Here is a 21,892-nt window from a genome sequence, read left to right as displayed (position 1 = left end):
GGATGTTGAAATTGACTGAAGTTATTTTTAAAATTCCTGGGCCAATACATTGAGGTCATTGGCCCACAATGTAAATGATATTGACCTAAAGCAATTTGGCTAATTGTGGCGACCCAGGTCGATTCACACGAAAATCGGTATATAGCCTCTGGCTATAGTAAAGATAATATGTATCGATTATTGTTGTGATACGAGTAGGCTTTGCCGAGATATGAGTTCACTTCTTGTTTCTTCGATTGGCTCCTGTTCGAAGATTGTTCAATCGATCGTTCCTCGACTTTTAGGGTACAGTAAATGTATCTCAGTCTGAGGATGCCCTGGTAAAAGATTCCGGACAATCCGCCAAAGATTGTGGACGGGGCGCAATTTTTTTTGGTTTTTCAGCCTGATCTCCAAAATTTAAATACATTAAAAAAATATATATATATATAAAAAAAATATTTGAAATTAGAAAAATCCCGAGAAAACATAAGACTGTGGAAACATAGAGCTATGGGAGTATAGAGAGAGCACTTCCGTGTGTCCATCACGGAAAATAATTCTGTGTCCAGGAGCACAGACTTTTTGCAAAATTTTGGAGATCATGTTGGGTTTTTACAATATTCAAATTGGTGGGAAAATTATCCTGACGGAAAACGTTGGATTCGTCTTGGCCCAAAGATTCCAAGGATACCATGTTTTTGTACATTGGACCTACTGTTCAAAAGTTGCAGTTTTCCTGTTGATGGCGCTGGAGAGTTCAAGCTATCCATAAGCTAAGTATCCAAACTACGGGTTGAGTCGAACATTTTGGCATTTGAACAGACGCTCTATCTCAAATGGTGCGGCTGCAAGTTTCCGGCGTAGAAATGAAAATTTACATAATAAGGATAAACCATTGAATAACAATAGTGTGCTTGCCACTGGCTAGCATATTAATTATCCTTTGTGTTGTTGATTTTTTTGGGTTGTTCATTTTCATGACATTTATTTCACACAGTCTAACCACTGACACTGGTTCTCCAAATGCAACATATTGTTTGCAAAAGGCTCTAATGGTACCAAGACATTTAACCCTGTCAGTCAACACACACTGCAAAGCATCACACAATGGAAATGGCCGGGAGAAGAATACAAAATATGGCCGTTATTTTGACACAATTTACAATTTACTACACTGTTCTGACCGTCTGACCATCGACGGTGATGCTGTGGAGAGAGTGAGCAGCACCAAGTTCCTTGGAGTGCACATCAGCGACGACCTCTCTTGGACCACCAACACCACATCACTGGCGAAGAAGGCCCATCAGCGTCTCTACTTCTTGCGCAAACTAAAGAAGGCAAGTGCTACACCCTCCATCATGACAACATTCTACAGAGGAACCATAGAGAGCGTCGTGTCCAGCTGCATCACAGTGTGGGGAGGAAGCTGCACGGAGAAAAACAGGAAGACACTCCAGCGTGTTGTGAACACAGCGAAGAAGATCATTGGAGTACCACTCCCCTCCCTGCAGGACATTTACACCGCACGCCTCACCCGGAAAGCACTGATGATCATCAAAGACACAAGCCACCCTGCACACAAACTGTTCAGCCTCCTGCCCTCTGGAAAGAGGTACAGGCGCCTCCGTTCCCGTACCACCAGGCTTGCAAGCAGCACGATGCATCAAGCAATCAAGATACTGAACACTCAACCCACTCTCCCTTCACTGTCAGCCTCTAGCCAGCCAGGCCACTGACAACGCTCCCCCCCCCTCATCCCCACCACCATATCTGCGACTGAACATTCCACCTGCACTACTACATCTGTGACTGAACTTTCAACCTGCACTAACTCAAAACATACACATGCACACACACACACACACACACACACACACACACACACACACACACACACACACACACACACACACACACACACACACACACACACACACACACACACAAGCACACTGCACTTTCTGCACAAAACCCAAACATACACACACTGACAAACAACTCATACCCACACACATACACACACACACACATACACAGGTACACAGACACACACACAGACGCACACCGCACTTTCTACCTGCACTAAACACACACACACACACACACACACGCACACACACGCACACACACACACACACGCACGCACACAAAACACATACAAACACACACACACACACATACTGCTGCTGGTGTATTTAATAAACCTTTTTTTAAAATTATTTATTTTCTTCAAATGCTACTATTACTATGTCAGAACGCTATAAAGGACTTTTAGGAAAAGCACAACAAAATACCTCCTCTTAATGTATGTTCTCTACAAGTCTTCTGTTGTCCAGTCTTGCACTTAAATGTCTGTATGAGCAATGTCTACGTCCATACTGTCTATGTCCATGTATGAGTACTGTCTATGTCTATACTGTCTATGTCCTTACCTAGATTAGTCTATGTCTGCATGGGAGAGCAAGAAACGCAATTTCAAATTCTTTGTATGACCAGTGCATGTAAAGAAATTGACAATAAACTTGACTTGACTTGACTTGACTTGTTGCCAATTACTTAGCTTTTATGCCAGTGCCATTTTGTTTCTTTTCCTGTGGCAGTGAGTCACTGTATTGACCAAAAGCTCAGTGAAAGGTCTGCACAAAGACTTCAAGTAAGTTAGGCATATCAAAAATGATCTTTCTTGCAAGGAATTTGATTGAGACTCAGAATGCTGGATATGATTTTGTTTATGTTCTTTATTTTGATTTTGACTGATAACTGAATTACATTTCTTAAATAACAGAAAATGCTAGTAAAGCAAAATACACATTATTGCCGTGCAAGAATTATAGAAATGAGAGAATATAAGTAAGCTAAGTACCCTGCTGAGCACAACCAAGACAATGTGAAAGGTGCTCAAGTGCTTTCAATCAGCTGTGAAATCATGAGTAGATGTTTCTGTGTGGCTATCGGAGCTAAAGAAATTAAATCTGTACTACTTTAATGGTACATAAATTAACTGTTTAGAAAAAAAACAGTTTTATGTGTATGGGAAATATGTCAATTCAACAGGAATGTGTTCAACAGGAATCTTAACCACAACGTGACTTTTTCTATGCTGAAATAGTGATGATGATGACTTTGTATGACTCAGTTTCAAACAATAAGTAACAGTGATCAAGAAAAATATTTGTAAAATATATAGGAAAACACAATTTATCTGCTCCATTGAGCGATTGGAAATCCTTAAATTTTGCTGGCTTCTAGTCCAACGAGGATGTGAAATTGATGAGGCAGACAGCATGTTGGGATGTCACAGGAATTATGGTAGGGCCCAGGTCTAAGGAGGTGTGACCCAAGTTTGTCAAGGCTGTTTGTCTGATACAGAGGGTTATGCATGCAGCCATCCTAAGGTATTTGTTTTAATGGTCTGAAGAGTGAAAGCCCAATTGGGAAACTCGGCTCATATTGTCATTATGACAGAGCACTTCACAGCACACAAGGGGACACTGCACTCACACAACGAAACTTAATTTATGCCTCACCCATGCAAGGGAGTAGCCCTCAATGGCGCCCGAAAGGGAGCCGTGCAGCAGGACGGAACCATGTTCAGGGTACCTTAGTCATGGAGGAGGATGGGGGAGGGCACTGTTTAATGGGGGAGAGCACTGGTTAACCTGGCGGGTCGACAACCTTTGGGCTACAAGTCTGACACCCTAACCGCTTACCCATGATTGCCCATGCTTACCCATGACTGCCCGTATGATCTTAAGGCTGTTGTATTGGCTCTATAGGGGGCCTAGAGACACTAGTACACTGCTGCAGACCCCTCAGCTTCCCCAGGCTGTGCAGTTGGAGCAGGGGCATGATGGTACCCCCAAGCAACGGTGCAATGTAAAGAGGAGTGCTGATGGAACAGTGCTTCAATTGGTCACTTACAGGCATGAGAGTGAAGACAGGAAACACAAGCATAGGAAGGTAGCACACCGCGGTCATGGACAGGCTAAAGGTGATGGTCTGCATAGCCCTCTGCTTCTGTGGGTGGACGCCACTCCTTCCAGAAGGATCCGGCTTTCTCAACGAGTAGAGGATAGCAAGGTCACAGACAACAATGGTTGGAACGGTTAGGGAGTTAACAACGCTGTTTAATAAAATACGTATACTCTGTACCAGTAATTAATAGACTCCAAATGCCGGAACACAGCGTGAAAATCCACACTGCTGTACAGGACAGCAGTCTGTATCTTGAGCGCTTCATCTTCATGTAGGTAATGGGGTAAACCACAGCCATGAAACAGTCCACACACATACATGCCATGAAAAGAGGTCTTCCAGCTACATTCAAACTGTCAAACAAAATGTTATGAAATGAAATGAAAAGGTCATTCCTCCATACCATGTAATTCAGCATGCTTGGTATTGCAGAACCGTTAAAGACCAGGTCCATAGCGGTGAGGTTGAGGATGCTGATGTCGTTGGTCTTGCCACTGCGCTGCCTCTGAACAAGCACCCACAGGAGCCACACGCTGGCAGGAAAACCCACACAAGCAGAGAGTACACTCGCTGCAGCCCAAATTCTGGGACCAACAGGCATCTCAGTGCAGTAGAAGTCAAAGTCTGCAGTAGCATTTGTGGCACTCGTGATGTTTGAGGACGCGGGGGCCATGGTCATTAGTCCACCTAAAAATGATGTGGCAGCACTTATGAAAATATCTATCGAATATCTATGACTCATCTGCAGCATGACCTTTTATGGTACTACCGTACCAGAGTACTCTCTGGCCAACCCTGAGCTTCGTTTCTCAAAACTTGAGTTGCAACTAGCAACTTTGCTGAGTAGATACTAAAATAGTTGCTAACTTCTGTATCTCGACAGCTAGCACGTGGAGTAAACTACTGCTTGGAGTAAGCTGGACTATGAAGTAGTGGTGACTTTAAAAGTGAGGGGGCTCCTATTCATATCTGGAAACACCTGAAGGGGTGGAGTTGAAGTAGAGCTGCAGTAAATCCATGAAGTCCAGACATCACCTCAGCCACCCCAAGTAACACACAGCGCTAGTCTACTTCAGAGTGTGACTCCACCCATTAGCTAAACTTGTGGTACATATTTGATCACAAACGTGTCAATATATCTTAATCCTGTGGTGCAAAAGTAAGGAAAATCAATCAACATGAACACAATGTCATGATACAGATGTGAGAGCATTCACAACACAAATTCAATGTTGTGCCATTTCTTTGTGAAAAAAGTATGAAATGGCTTTTGAATCGGACATTGCCCACACTAATAATACAGTTTTATCTGCATACCGATTGAATTTTGTTTATTTTCGAGGTGTAATTTGTAAAATATTTGGATTAGAAAGTATTGGTTACTCCCGCAAAGTCACCACTTAAAGTGTCAACTCCCTAAAATAATTCAATGTGTATTCCATTATGTGGCCAAGTGGTATTCACGCTTGCCTCTTAATGGGAAAGTGTGTGCCACGCAGGTTCAAATCTACAGTGCAGCATGGTGATTAGTGAATAGATAACGCGAAATCATGTTTTGTACCCAAAACAATGTTACACAATTTCACTTGACTGCACGTGTGTGTTGGTAATGCACAATATAAATGATCTAGTTCTGCCAGATTTTTCCACATGCATGTCTTATATTTGTGGGACAACAATTGTGGGACAACAATGTATATCCGAACCTGTGTGGCACACAGCTTATACTACGAGGCAACACACAAACGGCACACTTTTTTTTTTAGGCATTGAAACTTCAAGTGGTGACTTTGCGAGAGTAACTAACACTTTCTAATCCAAATATTTTACAAATTACACCTTGAAATTAAACAAAATTCAATCGGTATGCAGAGAAAACTTTATTATTACTGTGGGCGGTGTCAGATCCTAAAGCCATGGGCATGGTTTTCACAAAGAAATGACAAGGAGGTGCTTGCGGAGGAAACAGCTGAAAAATGACTCAGCAAAAACAGAATAATAATTTCCCACTCTCTATGCACTTTACCCTTAATGCGCTATTAATGCGTTATTTCAGCATAATCTGTAATTTAACTGCTGTCTAATGTCTGCTGGGACATTATGGTTTACTGTTTGTGTCTATCCATAATTATATTTATTGTATGTGCTTATGTGCTTTGCAGCTGTGTGTCTTGTACATTGTTTGTATTTTACTCGATTTGATGTTTTACTTGATTTGATGGGGACATGCTACAAAAATTACATCAACTTTGTTGACATGGTAAATAAAGTCTTGAACTTCAACTTGAACTTGATAATCTTTGAAAAATAAGTAACTTTCCATCTTGCCATGAGTCGACCAGTTGACCTACTGTAGATGATAAATAAATATAGTGTAGGTATTATCAGCCACTGTCCAACATAAATACACTAAAAGGGCAATGTGAGTGCACAGGCCTGTACCCTCAAATTCTCTATTCAACATTACCAAATGACAGGATTTTAACTCATCAGAAAACATTTTGATTTAGGTTGGCTTTAGGCTTTTAAAATAAACATATAGTATTCAAGTCAATAGTCAAGTTGTTAACAATATACAAGTCAATGGGGAAGTTGATGTGAGAAATGAGAGTGCTGCAACAAAAGTTTTCCTTACCTGTTGTCTCCAGTTGATTGTGATGTGTGACTGTCTTGTTTATGATATGGATATGGATGATATGGAAGAAGTCACTGAGCACACCTGCACACCTTGGAGAGTAATTTGATTAATTTGAGTACGTAATTTGAGAAACTTTGATCAAACAAAAGTTTGCATACCATGCTGGCAGCAGATCAGGAGTTCCTCCTGACCACCATAGGCGGTGATTACAGCATGGATATCCATTACACGAACGGAGGCAAGACAGTGTCTGGCCCAGCGGGACATAATTTATTAATCTGCCCCTGCCAACCTTTATACTCTCATCTGTAAGGAGACAGAATTAGGTCATCTTTATTGATCATTATGGCCTTACAGTGTTGTGAAAACTGTATGAAAATCAGCCATTAGGAAAAACAGAGGCCCTATTGATTTTCGGAGCAGATTTTCCCAGCCATAGACTCTATTGTGAATTTCAATTATTAATTATTAATGATTAATTATTATTAATAATAATTATTAATTATATTATAATTCGTTATTTTCAGTTTTTCAGTTTAGTCAATCGTTGTATACTTGCATGTAAGGGAATAGGACAGAATAGTACTGGAAATAGGCTATGTTTTACGAATATGACTTTACAGTATAGTGACAAGTGCATGAAAATAAGCATTTTGGAAAACGGCGGCCATATTAAAGTTTGGATAAAAATTGAGATGGCCACAGGTTTCAATCTCTTCCAATAGGCCAACTAAGCCCTTTTTGGTAAAATGGTGTCCTATGCCTATTAAAATCTAAATATCTCCGCCTCTGAAGCACTACACATAAAAACCTGAAATAAGTTGCATTTAAAAGCTAGGACCCACATTATGCATTAGGATGTGATCATTCAGCTCTAACATACCCACATTTTAAATAAAAAACCTCTAAAATCTCAACAGCCTGAATGCAGCATATATGTCGCTCCAGGCTAAAATGGGTTAATCCACTGCGAAGACCTTGGTAGGAAAATAGGCCTTATTTTCCCAGCCATGGACTCTCTATGTGTAATTCAACCATTATTCTGAGCATTGGATATTTCAAGGTGGCCCAATTTATTTTCATTTTTTTTTACGTTTAGTCAACCTTTATAAACATTTATGTAAGCAAATAGGACAAAGTTGTGCTGAAAATAGTCATCTTTCATAGTCTAATCTTTCATGAATATCACCTTATAGTACTTATAGTATAATGCATGAAAACCAGTAATTTGGGAAAACGGGGCCATATTGAATTTTGGGCAAAAATGTAGATGGCCCCATGTTTTAATCTCTTTCCAACAGACATTTAGGTCAGTAACCCAGAGAGAAAACTTCGTTTTCCACCTGGTGACCTACCTAACATGGGGGTGACTGCTCGCATCCTCACAATCTCTAAAGAGTCAATATAGTCTATAATCTGTCCTGTGACTCATCAGTGCGAGCTGCTGTTGATATTTCAGCAATAAATGCTCCATTTATTCTCTACTTGAGAAGAACATGTTAATGGCTGCGCTACCAGACGGTAGTGTGTGTAGCTCAGCTCCACCAGGGGGCTCCGGAGCTACACACACCGTCGGTGAGAACCAGGCTACCCCACACCTCTCTCCCAATCAGTGTACCAAGTGTCCCATCGTGGTTCTCAAAGTGGGGGCTTTTGCCGTCTTCCGTGGTAGTGATCCCCCTGGCACTCCCTCATACCAACATTTTCTAGAAAAAGCCTCTTGTCTCTTCTTGTTACACCTGTATTTTTTCTTGCCGTTGCATCATTGGTGTTGCATGGTGAGCATGTGTGTTGCTGCGCTTCCCATGACCATCATCCTGACATGGGCAAAAAAAGGTGTGGCAACCCTGAATAATTATATACGGGAGATTTTAAAAGGGGGGGGGAAGTGGGGAAAGAAAAGGGTAAAGAGATAAAGGGTAGGGTTGGGAAAAGATCCAGGATGTATTCAAACCTGCGTCCCCTGCGTACCCTGGCCATCCATGGTGAGATGCATAACCAACTAGATTGCATTTCCTCACAGAAAATGCTGGAGTATGCTTGCTTCCATGCATTCGTTGCCCCTCATGCATACATTGTCCTTCATGCATGTCTTACCTTTCATACATGCTCAGCACACACACAAACACACACACACACACACACACACACACACACACACACACACACACACACATACACACACATTCCCCGTAACACAAGCACCCAAAAAGAGAAAAGTCAAAAACATGTTTTGTTGTTATACCGCCCCCTATAGACCATATTGCACATTTGCATATCTTTGTTGTGCACCCTTTGGGGCTAGGGGAGGGTAAGAGCACCAAATAGCTTTAAATTCCTTGGCTTAAAGGACCACTTCAGTCAATTTCAATATGCTGTTGTACTGCTCACGCATACCCTTGACTTGTACCCGATGATGCCACATTTTTCGGCTCAGCCCTTTCCGAGATACAGTATGAGCTATACTAATGGGAGCAGTAATAATGAACATAGGCCTACTCCAAATATTTTCCCAAAAGGTATCGCTGTTTGCTAGTTGTCTACTGATGTTGCATAACCTTTTGCATGTTTTTGGGAATAAATAAAAATGTTTTTTTGAAATGTAAACAAACAGCTGCCCCCATTACAATGACCAGGATCTCGGAAAAGGCTGAAGAAGAAGAAAAAAAAACCTCAGGTACTGACAAGTCCAGGGTAGTGTGGGCATTACAACTGGATGTTGAAATTGACTGAAGTTATCTTTAAAATTCCTGGGCCAATACATTGGGGTCATTGGCCCACAATGTAAATGATATTGACCTAAAGCAATTTGGCTAATTGTGGCGACCCAGGTCGATTCACACGAAAATCGGTATATAGCCTCTGGCTATAGTAAAGATAATATGTATCGATTATTGTTGTGATACGAGTAGGCGTTGCCGAGATATGAGCTCACTTCTTCGATTGGCTCCTGTTCGAAGACGGTTCAATCGATTGTTCCGTAACTTTCAGGGTTGTATCTCCGTCTGAGGATGCCCTGGTAAAAGATTCCGGACAATCCGCCAAAGATTGTGGACGCAATTTTTATTGGTTTTTCAGGATGATCTCCAAAATTCTGTGCTCCTGGACACGGAAGTGCTTTCTATATTTCCACAGAACTGTGTTAACTCTATCATTAGAAAATACATACCAAATGCTAATCCTAAACAATATAATGCTATAGCAATTTAAGTTTTGCCCTGACCAAAACATTCCCTAACCTTAACCTGTCATTAAAGACATATTTTTGAGAAATACCTTTTCCAGTTGGTTGATAGGCTATCAAATTCATATAATGAATGAAAGAATACTATCCGTGCCCAGACCAAAACAATCCCTAACCCTAACCTGTCAGTAAGAAATGTTTTTTTGATAAAAAAAATATTTGAAATTAGAAAAATCCTGAGAAAACATAAGACTGTCGAAACATAGAGCTGTGGGAGTATAGAGAGAGCACTTCCGTGTGTCCATCACGGAGCACGGAATTTGGCAAAATCTGTGCTCCTGGACACGGATTTCGTGTCTTAACGTCCGTGTCCAGGAGCACGGAAATTTTGGAGATCATGTTGGGTTTTTACAATATTCAAATTGGTGGGAAAATTATCCTGACGGAAAACGTCATAGGGTGCGTTGGATTCGTCTTGGCCCAAAGATTCCAAGGATACCATGTTTTTGTACATTGGACCTACTGTTCAAAAGTTGCAGTTTTCCTGTTGATGGCGCTGGAGAGTTCAAGCTATCCATAAGCTAAGTATCCAAACTACGGGTTGAGTCGAACATTTTGGCATTTGAACTCTCTATCTCAAATGGTACGGCTGCAAGTTTCCGGCGTAGAAATAAAAATAAAAAAAATAGGGATAAATGGTCGAATAACAATAGTGTGCTTGCCACTGGCTAGCATATTAATTATCCTTTGTGTTGTTGATTTTTTTGGGTTGTTCATTTTCATGACATTTATTTCACACAGTCTAACCACTGACACTGGTTCTCCAAATGCAACATATTGTTTGCAAAAGGCTCTAATGGTACCAAGACATTTAACCCTGTCAGTCAACACACACTGCAAAGCATCACACAATGGAAATGGCCGGGAGAAGAATACAAAATATGGCCGTTATTTTGACACAATTTACAATTTACTACACTGTTGCCAATTACTTAGCTTTTATGCCAGTGCCATTTTGTTTCTTTTCCTTTGGCAGTGAGTCACTCTATTGACCAAAAGCTCAGTGAAAGGTCTGCACAAAGACTTCAAGTAAGCTAGGCATATCAAAAATGATCTTTCTTGCAAGGAATTTGATTGAGACTCAGAATGCTGGATATGATTTTGTTTATGTTCTTTATTTTGATTTTGACTGATAACTGAATTACATTTCTTAAATAACAGAAAATGCTAGTAAAGCAAAATACACATTATTGCCGTGCAAGAATTATAGAAATGAGAGAATATAAGTAAGCTAAGTACCCTGCTGAGCACAACCAAGACAATGTGAAAGAATGATTGCTACATAAAGAGTTTTGAGAGGGAGTGTAAAATAGGTGCTCAAGTGCTTTCAATCAGCTGTGAAATCATGAGTAGATGTTTCTGTGTGGCTATCGGAGCTAAAGAAATTAAATCTGTACTACTTTAATGGTACATAAATTAACTGTTTAGAAAAAAAACAGTTTTATGTGTATGGGAAATATGTCAATTCAACAGGAATGTGTTCAACAGGAATCTTAACCACAACGTGACTTTTTCTATGCTGAAATAATGATAATGATGACTTTGTATGACTTAGTTTCAAACAATGGGTAACAGTGATCAAGAAAATATTTGTAAAATATTTAGGAAGCATAATTTATCTGCTCTGCTCCATTGAGCGATTGGAAAGGCTTGAATTTTACTGGTTTCTAGTCCAAGGGGGATGTGAAATTGAAGAGGCAGACAGCATGTTGGGATGTCACAGGAATTATGGTAGGGCCCAGGTCTAAGGAGGTGTGACCCAAGTTTGTCAAGGCTGTTTGTCTGATACAGAGGGTTATGCATGCAGCCATCCTAAGGTATTTGTTTTAATGGTCTGAAGAGTGAAAGCCCAATTGGGAAACTCGGCTCATATTGGGCGGAATTCTCCCGTCTCCACTTAAGTCCGTTTTACGCACGCATATTTCATTGGAAATATGTGGATCTCAGCTGTCCGTCAGTATATGACACTTACATGCATGCTGAAGAAAGAACAAGGAAATCGATCGTCGTGAAAAAAACGGAGACTTTATATGCTGTCGCAGACATGGAAATTAATTGGTCATGCATAGGCATGCAACGCCAAGCCAGGATTTAAACACGCAGCTGATGCCAAAGACATGCTCTGATATGTAGGCCTACCTTTTTACGTTTAGTTATAATGAGATTCAGGAAATATTCGTACAATATTCTTTAGTGTCGTACAAAAACAGATAGGACAACCTGTAGCCTACCTCTGTAGGTCGTGGCTTTGTATGTCAGGCATCAGTTCAGAAAGTTTAATAGGCTTCATCACATATGCACGAATTCCAATAAATCGCAAAAGGTTAGGAGTTGCAATAAAAACCCTTTACTTAACGTGGCCAGAGCATAGTAAAAAATGGTGAAGGTTTTTTTGAATAGGCATACTTTGGGTGGCTGTTTGGACGACTGGAACGTCAGTCTTTAGTCTGACGTGCCTTGTCAATTTGCGCATGGTGCAACGAGGTGTTTTTGGTTTTGGTTACCGTCCGTGGGCACAAGATGATGATCCTCAAACTGATTAATTAATTAATTGCTTTTGTTTGGAAGTTCTTCGATATGATAACATGCTCTGGGCAGCTGGTTGTATTTTCTCACAGTTAGTATGTGGAACAGTGAATGAATTTCGATTTGGACCCACGCTGACGGTAAGGAACATCAGCAAAGCATAGGCCTACCGTGTAACATGCTCAAAATGCAAAGTGAGCATCAAATGCAATATTACATGTAACCTCATAGTGGCGCTTGACCTTACTACAGCCCTTCGATGCGCGTAAAGGAAAAGGTGCGTAAGTGGATGGGAGAATACGCTTAGGATCGATTAACATGAGAAACACCCTGATTTTGGTCTGGTCCCACCCAAAGTGCGCAACTGGTCATATCCCGCGTAAGCCCCGCTTAATCACTGACTTGAGTCAGCTTGGAGGCGCTGTTGCGCGCTTCTTTTTGACTTACGCGGGTGGGAGAATTCCGCCCATTGTCATTATGACAGAGCACTTCACAGCACACAAGGGGACACTGCACTCACACAACGAAACTTAATTTATGCCTCACCCATGCAAGGGAGTAGCCCTCAATGGCGCCCGAAAGGGAGCCGTGCAGCAGGACGGAACCATGTTCAGGGTACCTTAGTCATGGAGGAGGATGGGGGAGGGCACTGTTTAATGGGGGAGAGCACTGGTTAACCTGGCGGGTCGACAACCTTTGGGCTACAAGTCTGACACCCTAACCGCTTACCCATGTCTGCCCATGCTTACCCATGACTGCCCGTGCTTACCCATGACTGCCCGTATGATCTTATGGCTGTTGTGTTGGCTCTACTGGGGGCCCAGAGACACTAGTACACTCCTGCAGACCCCTCAGCTTCCCCAGACTGTGCAGTTGGAGCAGGGGCATGATGGTACCCCCAAGCAACGGTGCAATATAAAGAGGAGTGCTGATGGAACAGTGCTTCAATTGGTCACTAACAGGCATGAGAGTGAAGACAGGAAACACAAGCATAGGAAGGTAGCACACCGCGGTCATGGCCAGACTAATGGTGATGGTCTGCATAGCCCTCTGCTTCTGTGGGTGGATGCCACTCCTTCCAGAAGGATCTGGCTTTCTCAACGAGTAGAGGATAGCAAGGTCACAGAAAACAATGGTTGGAACGGTCAGGGAGTTTACAACGCTCTGGAATAAAATATACAACTCTGTACCGGTAAATAATAGACTCCAAATGCCGGAACACAGCGTGAAAATCCACACTGCTGTACAGGACAGCAGTCTGTATCTTGAGCGCTTCATCTTCATGTAGGTAATGGGGTAAACCACAGCCATGAAACAGTCCACACACATACATGCCATGAAAAGAGGTCTTCCAGCTACATTCAAACTGTCAAACAAAATGTTATGAAATGAAATGAAAAGGTCATTCCTCCATACCATGTAATTCAGCATGCTTGGTATTGCAGAACCGTTAAAGACCAGGTCCATAGCGGTGAGGTTGAGGATGCTGATGTCGTTGGTCTTGCCACTGCGCTGCCTCTGAACAAGCACCCACAGGAGCCACACGCTGGCAGGAAAACCCACACAAGCAGAGAGTACACTCGCGGCAGCCCAAATTCTGGGACCAACAGGCATCTCAGTGCAGTAGAGGTCAAAATCTTCAGTAGCATTTGTGGCACTCGTGATGTTTGAGGACGCAGGACTCATGGCCATTATTCCACCTTAAAATGATGTTGCAGCACTTGTGAAAATATCTATCACATATCTATGACTCATCTGCAGCATGACCTTTTATGGTACTACCGTACCAGAGTACTCTCTGGCCAACCCTGAGCTTCGTTTCTCAAAACTTGAGTTGCAACTAGCAACTTTGCTGAGTAGATACTAAAATAGTTGCTAACTTCTGTATCTCGACAGCTAGCACGTGGAGTAAACTACTGCTTGGAGTAAGCTGGACTATGAAGTAGTGGTGACTTTAAAAGTGAGGGGGCTCCTATTCATATCTGGAAACACCTGAAGGGGTGGAGTTGAAGTAGAGCTGCAGTAAATCCATGAAGTCCAGACATCACCTCAGCCACCCCAAGTAACACACAGCGCTAGTCTACTTCAGAGTGTGACTCCACCCATTAGCTAAACTTGTGGTACATATTTGATCACAAACGTGTCAATATATCTTAATCCTGTGGTGCAAAAGTAAGGAAAATCAATCAACATGCACACAGTCATAATACAGCTGTGAGAGCGTTCACAACACAAATTCCACGTCATGTTATTTCTTTGTTTAAAAAAAATATGCCATGGCTTTAGAATCTGACATGGGCAACAATAATAACATGGTTTTATCTGCATACGGATTGAATTTCGTTTCATTTCGAGGTGTAATTTGTAAAATATTTGGATTAGAAAGTATTGGTTACTCCCGCAAAGTCACCACTTAAAGTGTCAACTCCCTAAAATAATTCAATGTGTATTCCATTATGTGGCCAAGTGGTACTCACGCTTGCCTCTTAATGGGAAAGTGTGTGCCACGCAGGTTCAAATCTACAGTCCAGCATGGTGATTAGTGAATAGATAACGCGAAATCATGTTTTGTACCCAAAACAATGTTACACAATTTCACTTGGCTGCACGTGTGTGTTGGTAATGCATAAAAATAAGTGATCTAGTTCTGCCAGATTTTTCCACATGCCTGTCTATAATTGTGGGACTTCAGCAATGTATATCCGAACCTGTGTGGCACACAGCTTATACTACGAGGCAACACACAAACGGCACACTTTTTTTTTTAGGCATTGAAACTTCAAGTGGTGACTTTGCGAGAGTAACTAACACTTTCTAATCCAAATATTTTACAAATTACACCTTGAAATTAAACAAAATCCAATCGGCATGCAGATAAAACTATATTATTAGTGCGGACGGTGTCAGATTCTAAAGCCATGGCCGTTTTTTTTTTCACAAAGAAATGAAAAAGAGGTGTGAAAAAGACATGACTCAGCAAAAACAGAATAATAATTCCCACTCTCTATGCACTTTACCCTTAATGCGCTGTTATTTCAGCATAATCTGTAATTTAACTGCTGTCTAATGTCTGCTGGGACATTATGGTTTACTGTTTGTGTCTATCCATAATTATATTTATTGTATGTGCTTATGTGCTTTGCAGCTGTGTGTCTTGTACATTGTTTGTATTTTACTCGATTTGATGGGGACATGCTACAAAAATTACATCAACTTTGTTGACATGGCAAATAAAGTCTTGAACTTCAACTTGAACTTGATAATCTTTGAAAAATAAATAACTTTCCATCTTGCCATGAGTCGACCAGTTGACCTACTGTAGATGATAAATAAATATAGTGTAGGTATTATCAGCCACTGTCCAACATAAATACACTAAAAGGGCAATGTGAGTGCACAGGCCTGTACCCTCAAATTCTCTATTCAACATTACCAAATGACAGGATTTTAACTCATCAGAAAACATTTTGATTTAGGTTGGCTTTAGGCTTTTAAAATAAACATACAGTATTCAAGTCAATAGTCAAGTTAACAATATACAAGTCAATGGGGAAGTTGATGTGAGAAATGAGAGTGCTGCAACAAAAGTTTTCCTTACCTGTTGTCTCCAGTTGATTGTGATGTGTGACTGTCTTGTTTATGATATGGATATGGATGATATGGAAGAAGTCACTGAGCACACCTGCACACCTTGGAGAGTAATTTGATTAATTTGAGTACTTTGATCAAACAAAAGTTTGCATACCATGCTGGCAGCAGATCAGGAGTTCCTCCTGACCACCATCCATCATTTCTTAATCTGCCCCTGCCAACCTTTATACTCTCATCTCTAAGGAGACAGAATTATGTCATCTTTATTGGTCATTTTGGCCTTACAGTACTGTGAAAAGTGTGTGAAAATCTGTCATTTTGAAAAACAAGAGACCATATTGAATTTTGGAGCAGATTTTCCCAGCCATAGACTCTATTGTGAATTTCAATTATTAATCAATAATTGAATACCCTCAAATTCTCTATTCAACATTACCAAATGACAGGATTTTAACTCATCAGAAAACATTTTGATTTAGGTTGGCTTTAGGCTTTTAAAATAAACATATAGTATTCAAGTCAATAGTCAAGTTGTTAACAATATACAAGTCAATGGGGAAGTTGATGTGAGAAATGAGAGTGCTGCAACAAAAGTTTTCCTTACCTGTTGTCTCCAGTTGATTGTGATGTGTGACTGTCTTGTTTATGATATGGATATGGATGATATGGAAGAAGTCACTGAGCACACCTGCACACCTTGGAGAGTAATTTGATTAATTTGAGTACTTTGATCAAACAAAAGTTTGCATACCATGCTGGCAGCAGATCAGGAGTTCCTCCTGACCACCATAGGCGGTGATTACAGCATGGATATCCATTACACGAACGGAGGCAAGACAGTGTCTGGCCCAGCGGGACATAATTTATTAATCTGCCCCTGCCAACCTTTATACTCTCATCTGTAAGGAGACAGAATTAGGTCATCTTTATTGATCATTATGGCCTTACAGTGTTGTGAAAACTGTATGAAAATCAGCCATTAGGAAAAACAGAGGCCCTATTGATTTTCGGAGCAGATTTTCCCAGCCATAGACTCTATTGTGAATTTCAATTATTAATTAATAATAATAATAAGTATTAATTATATTACAATTAATTATTATCACTTTTTCAGTTTAGTCAACCTTTGTATACATGTATGTTAGGGAAGAGGACAGCATAGTTCTGGATATAGGTAATGTTCTACGAATATGACTTTACAGTATAGTGACAAGTGCATGACAAGAAGCCGTTTCGGAAAATGGCGGCCATATTAAAGTTTGGACAAAAATTGAGATAGCCACAGGTTTCAATCTCTTCCAATAGGCCTTCCGGTCTTTCACCCATTTAAGCCTAAGCCCTTTTTGGGAAAAGGTGCCCTATGCCTATTAAAATCTACATATCCCAGCCTCCGAAGCACATAAAAACATGAAATAAGTTACATTTAGCTAGGACCCTCATGTTGCATTAGAATGTGTTCATTCAGCTCGAACATACCCACATTTTAAATAAAAAAAACCCCCTCAAATTTCAAGAGCCTGAATGCAGCATATATGTCGCTCCAGGCTAAAATGGGTTAATCTACTGTGAAAACCTTGGTAGGACAATAGGCCATATTTTCCCAGCCATGGACTCTCTACGTGCAAGTCAACCATTGTTCTGAACACTTTCCTTTGGATATTTCAAGGTGGCTAAATGTATTTTCATTTTTTAAGTTTGGTCAACCTTTATCAACATTTATGTAAGCAAATAGGACAAAGTTGTGCTGAAAATAGTCATCTTTCATAGTCTAATCTTTCATGAATATCACCTTATAGTATAGTGAATAATGCATGAAAACCAGTCATTTTGGAAAACGGCGGCCATATTGAATTTTGGGCAAAAATTGAGGTGGCCCGATGTTTTAATCTCTTCCAATAGGCCTTCTGGTCAGTAATCCACAGAGAAAACTTTGTTTTCCACCTGGTGACCTACCTAACATGGGGGTGACTGCTCGCATCCTCACAATCTCTAAAGAGTCAATATAGTCTATAATCTGTCCTGTGACTCATCAGTGCGAGCTGCTGTTGATATTTCAGCAATAAATGCTCCATTTATTCTCTACTTGAGAAGAACATGCAAATGGCAGCACTACCAGACGGTAGTGTGTGTAGTTCCGCTCCACCAGGGGGCTCCGGAGCTACACACACGCACCGTCGGTGAGAATCAGGCTACCCCACACCTCTCTCCCAATCAGTGTACCAAGTGTCCCATCGTGGTTCTCAAAGTGGGGGCCGTTGCCTCCTTCCGTGGTAGTGATCCCCCTGGCACTCCCTCATACCAACATTTTCTAGAAAAAGCCTCTTGTCTCTTCTTGTTACACCTGTATTTTTTATTGCCGTGGCATCATTGGTGTTGAATGGTGACCATGTGTGTTGCTGCGCTTTCCATGACCATCATCCTGACATGGGCAAACACGACTAGTAGGCGACCTGTCTAAAGGTGCTGGAAAACTGAAAATTTGGTGCTTGAAGGTGCTTGAAAAGTGCTTGAATTTGTTCATGAAAAACTTGTGGGAACCCTGACACACATGCACATGCACACACAGACTACTACATCCGTGACCTTCCATCCAGACCTAGCTACACCTTTACTGTGAGACTTTTCTCACAGCATTTTTTCGGAACTGGCAACTGTGTGTTCTGAAACATTTACTCTGCTGCTGCTTGTGTCGAGTCTCTGTGTCATCATCATCATGTCCTGCCTTACTTTCTAGGAAACAAAGAAAGTTGGCGTCTGCGCCTTAATTTAGGATCGCTTGTTGCTGGAGACATTGATAATGGACTAGGTCCGAAACGTTTGTAGCTCCAGATATTGTCCGTTGACTTCTTTTGTTAATTTGTCGGCCACAATACACTTTTTGAACCTGCAAGCCTTGTGTGCGCCTCATCTTTTTGACTGCCTTACTTTCTGTCATCCTTGCTTTCTGCCTGCATCCTCCCTTCCTTCTCCCCCTCCAGGTTCACGTTGCCTGACTATATTCTGGACTTCGGCTATGTGATTCATGGTAGAGTGCCGAGCCACATTGTGAAGGTGACCAATACAGGGCCCTGCCAGGTTTCCTTCCGTGCAGACTGCCGCCAGCTTCAGGGAACAGGTTTGCCATGACCATGTCTCTTTGCTTAGAATAACACTTGTGTCAGCAAAATACAGTATATACAATTACTGGACATACCGTATGTGCTTGTGCAGCTGATGTAGCTTATATTCTCCATCATGTGTGTGTCTGTGTGCCCATCTGCCTGTAGGGTTCAGCACGGAGCTGGATAAGGTGAAGAATCTGCCCTACTGCGAGACCGAGACCTTTGAGGTGAAATTTGACCCTCGAGGAGCCAACCTGGACTTGGGCGAGGTCAACTCGGTTATGTCACTACAGGTAAGGCCCGGTATTTCAGGTACAAACACTACAGTCAGATGGCATTGGATACTTTTACCACTAAGATTAAAGATTTGCCTGAAGATTAAAAAAGATATTGCATCCATCTCCCGTGTACTGAGCTCCAAAACAGCTCTCCTCTTCCCGCCCCCTACCCACCTCACAGATGTGGTAGTGCACGCGACAGTGGGTGCACAGGTGAAGTGCCTTAAAGGGGTATGCCACTATTTTGGGGCTTAATACAGTTAAAATCGTTGGCATGCTACACGGATCCATTGACTTTCACTAGCTTAGCGACATGCTCCCTCTTTTAACTTGTCTTAAGCAAGACAACGGCTTACATGAAAATAAGACACTTTACCACCTTTATAAACCCTGGCCAACGATTTTAACTGTATTAAGCCCCAAAATAGTGACATACCCCTTTAACCTGAAGATTAAAAAAAGGCTCAACACCCCTCTCCTTCACCCCGCTACCCCCACCATTTCCTGAGCTCCTACATAACCCTTCCCCTCTCCCAGATGTGCTGGTGCATGTGAAATCTGAATGTGTTCACTGGTGGAAGAGTTCTGTGGCCATAGCAACAACAAGCTTTGATTGACAGGGGATACCACTCCCCCTCTGCTCTGGCAGGTTGCCAGTGGCTGTGAGCCGGGCACTGTAATTTCTCAAACCCAACTGTAGGCCTTCAACTGATGACATATTTGTTTCCTGCCTCTCTCCTGTTGCATACATGGTACATGTTCATCTGTCAGAGAATGATGACAGTTCCGGAATATAATGCATGCTAAAAGTGCTTTTGAAGACCAGCTTACAGCAGCTTGAAACATTACGAGGTCTGTCTCACAAGTTTTGTGCTTGCGTCTGCAAAACCACTGTATTTACCAATGTATATGTACACTGACATTACTTTGGTTTCATCATCAGCATCCCTCATTACCGCCCCTGTTATGTAAACATATCATCACATACAGTAGAATTCGGCATGCATTCATCTACTTCATTGGTGCTCCGTTTGAAAGTGCACAAAATATCAAAGCGCAAACGCTCACATCTATTCTCAAAATATGAATGTCAATACGAAATCCGTTGTCTGAAATAACACAGTGACTCCTGTGTGTCAGTCTGTGTGTGCGTGTGTGACTACCTGTGACGTCTCTGGCATCCCTCAGGTGTCAGGAGTCACCTGGCTGTCTTCTCTAACGAGGCTCTTTGCCCCTGTGGTCCCGTCTCTCCACCTGCCCTCTCCTGCGCCCTCTCCCCGTGTGATTGACAGGTGACGGGGGGTCCGCTGGTGGTGGTGCGGCTGCGTGCGGTGGTCATCATGCCGTCGCTGAGCGTTTCCACGGAGACACTGGTGTTCGGCAGCATCCAGTGCGGCCTGTGTCAGCTGGTGACGGTGCAGCTCCACAACCCCGAGCCCGTCGCCTGCGAGTGGAGCGTCGCGGAGGAGGAGCGACCCAAGAAGAAGGTCAGGGCATGGGTCTAGGTCAGGGGATGCAGGGAGAGTTGCCCACAGCTTACTCTTAACCCAATTTCATATTGGTCTTAATAAGCATCTTGTACACCAAGTTGCAAGCATCAGGGGAAGGTAATGGATGCACCCAAATTCGGCTTTACGGTAATGGTGAAATGCCGTTCACACTGTTAGCCAGCTTTGGGCATGGGTCTGGGGAGTTCATGGGGCGCAAAGAGAGCTGCCCACAGCGTACTGTTAACCCTTTCATTTAGAGGCTCTTATTTAATCTTATTGTCACCAGATGGTAATGACCATGTCTCAATGTATTGCTGAAGACTATTCCCAATGTCATAGCAATGTTGCTATGATGTAGTTAAAGGTGCTGTGTAGGATGGGGGTCAGAGTAGGTATTACAACTATGTTGCTCATTGAAACTGTGCTGCTTATTGCCAAATTGGATCTTTTCATGAATATTTAAAAGTAATATTTTTTTATTAGTATGACCAAAGTACAGTAAGTTCTGCAACTAAAAATGTCCATTTCTGGAAATTCAAAATGGCAGACATGGAGAAGATCTCCCTTTTCATGTTTGAAAAGTACCATTTTCCCAGTCATAAATTAATACTTAGAATCTGATGGTGGTGGTAAGTATTCATGAAAAAGGTAACATTTGTGAATGAGCAGCATGAATTCTGGAAATAAACTACTAAAAATATTACAGTGCACCTTTAAGCTTTTTCAGTAAATGTTAAATAGGAACGCTGGCGGTCCCATCTGCATGAAAGGCCTTTCTGTTCACTTAACATACATACTGTATACTCACAACATGTGTATGCACAGGCTGGGCTTCTTATCTCTTGACTGCTGACCAAGAAGACCAGGCAGGTCAACCTTCAGTTCTCATCTAAACTGTATAACATGCACACCCATGCACACAGCAAGACATCCCATATCCGAGAGCTCTGAGTTATTCTAACAGTTGGCTTCATAGAGTGATTCTAACAGTTGACTGCACTAAAGTCAAATAACTCCTGTTAGCAGCAGGAGCGATTGTACTGAGAGTATAAAGGTGACCCCTCACT

At 41.8% G+C, this 21,892-nt stretch overlaps 1 protein-coding gene across 1 annotated transcript in view; it reads left to right on the top strand.

The window, feature by feature from the left end:
* The window catches only part of hydin (HYDIN axonemal central pair apparatus protein), a 172,124-nt gene that overhangs the window by 92,744 nt on the left and 57,488 nt on the right, over positions 1 to 21,892 (top strand). The window contains exons 30-32 of the mRNA XM_063197456.1: positions 18,935 to 19,071; positions 19,223 to 19,350; positions 20,628 to 20,822. Coding sequence (XP_063053526.1) covers positions 18,935 to 19,071; positions 19,223 to 19,350; positions 20,628 to 20,822 — 460 coding nt within the window. The remainder of the gene's footprint in view (positions 1 to 18,934; positions 19,072 to 19,222; positions 19,351 to 20,627; positions 20,823 to 21,892) is intronic.

Source organism: Engraulis encrasicolus, chromosome 4 (genome assembly GCF_034702125.1).
Source record: "Engraulis encrasicolus isolate BLACKSEA-1 chromosome 4, IST_EnEncr_1.0, whole genome shotgun sequence".
NCBI classification, from domain to species: domain Eukaryota; kingdom Metazoa; phylum Chordata; class Actinopteri; order Clupeiformes; family Engraulidae; genus Engraulis; species Engraulis encrasicolus.
This window is presented reverse-complemented; position numbering and strand designations above follow the sequence as displayed.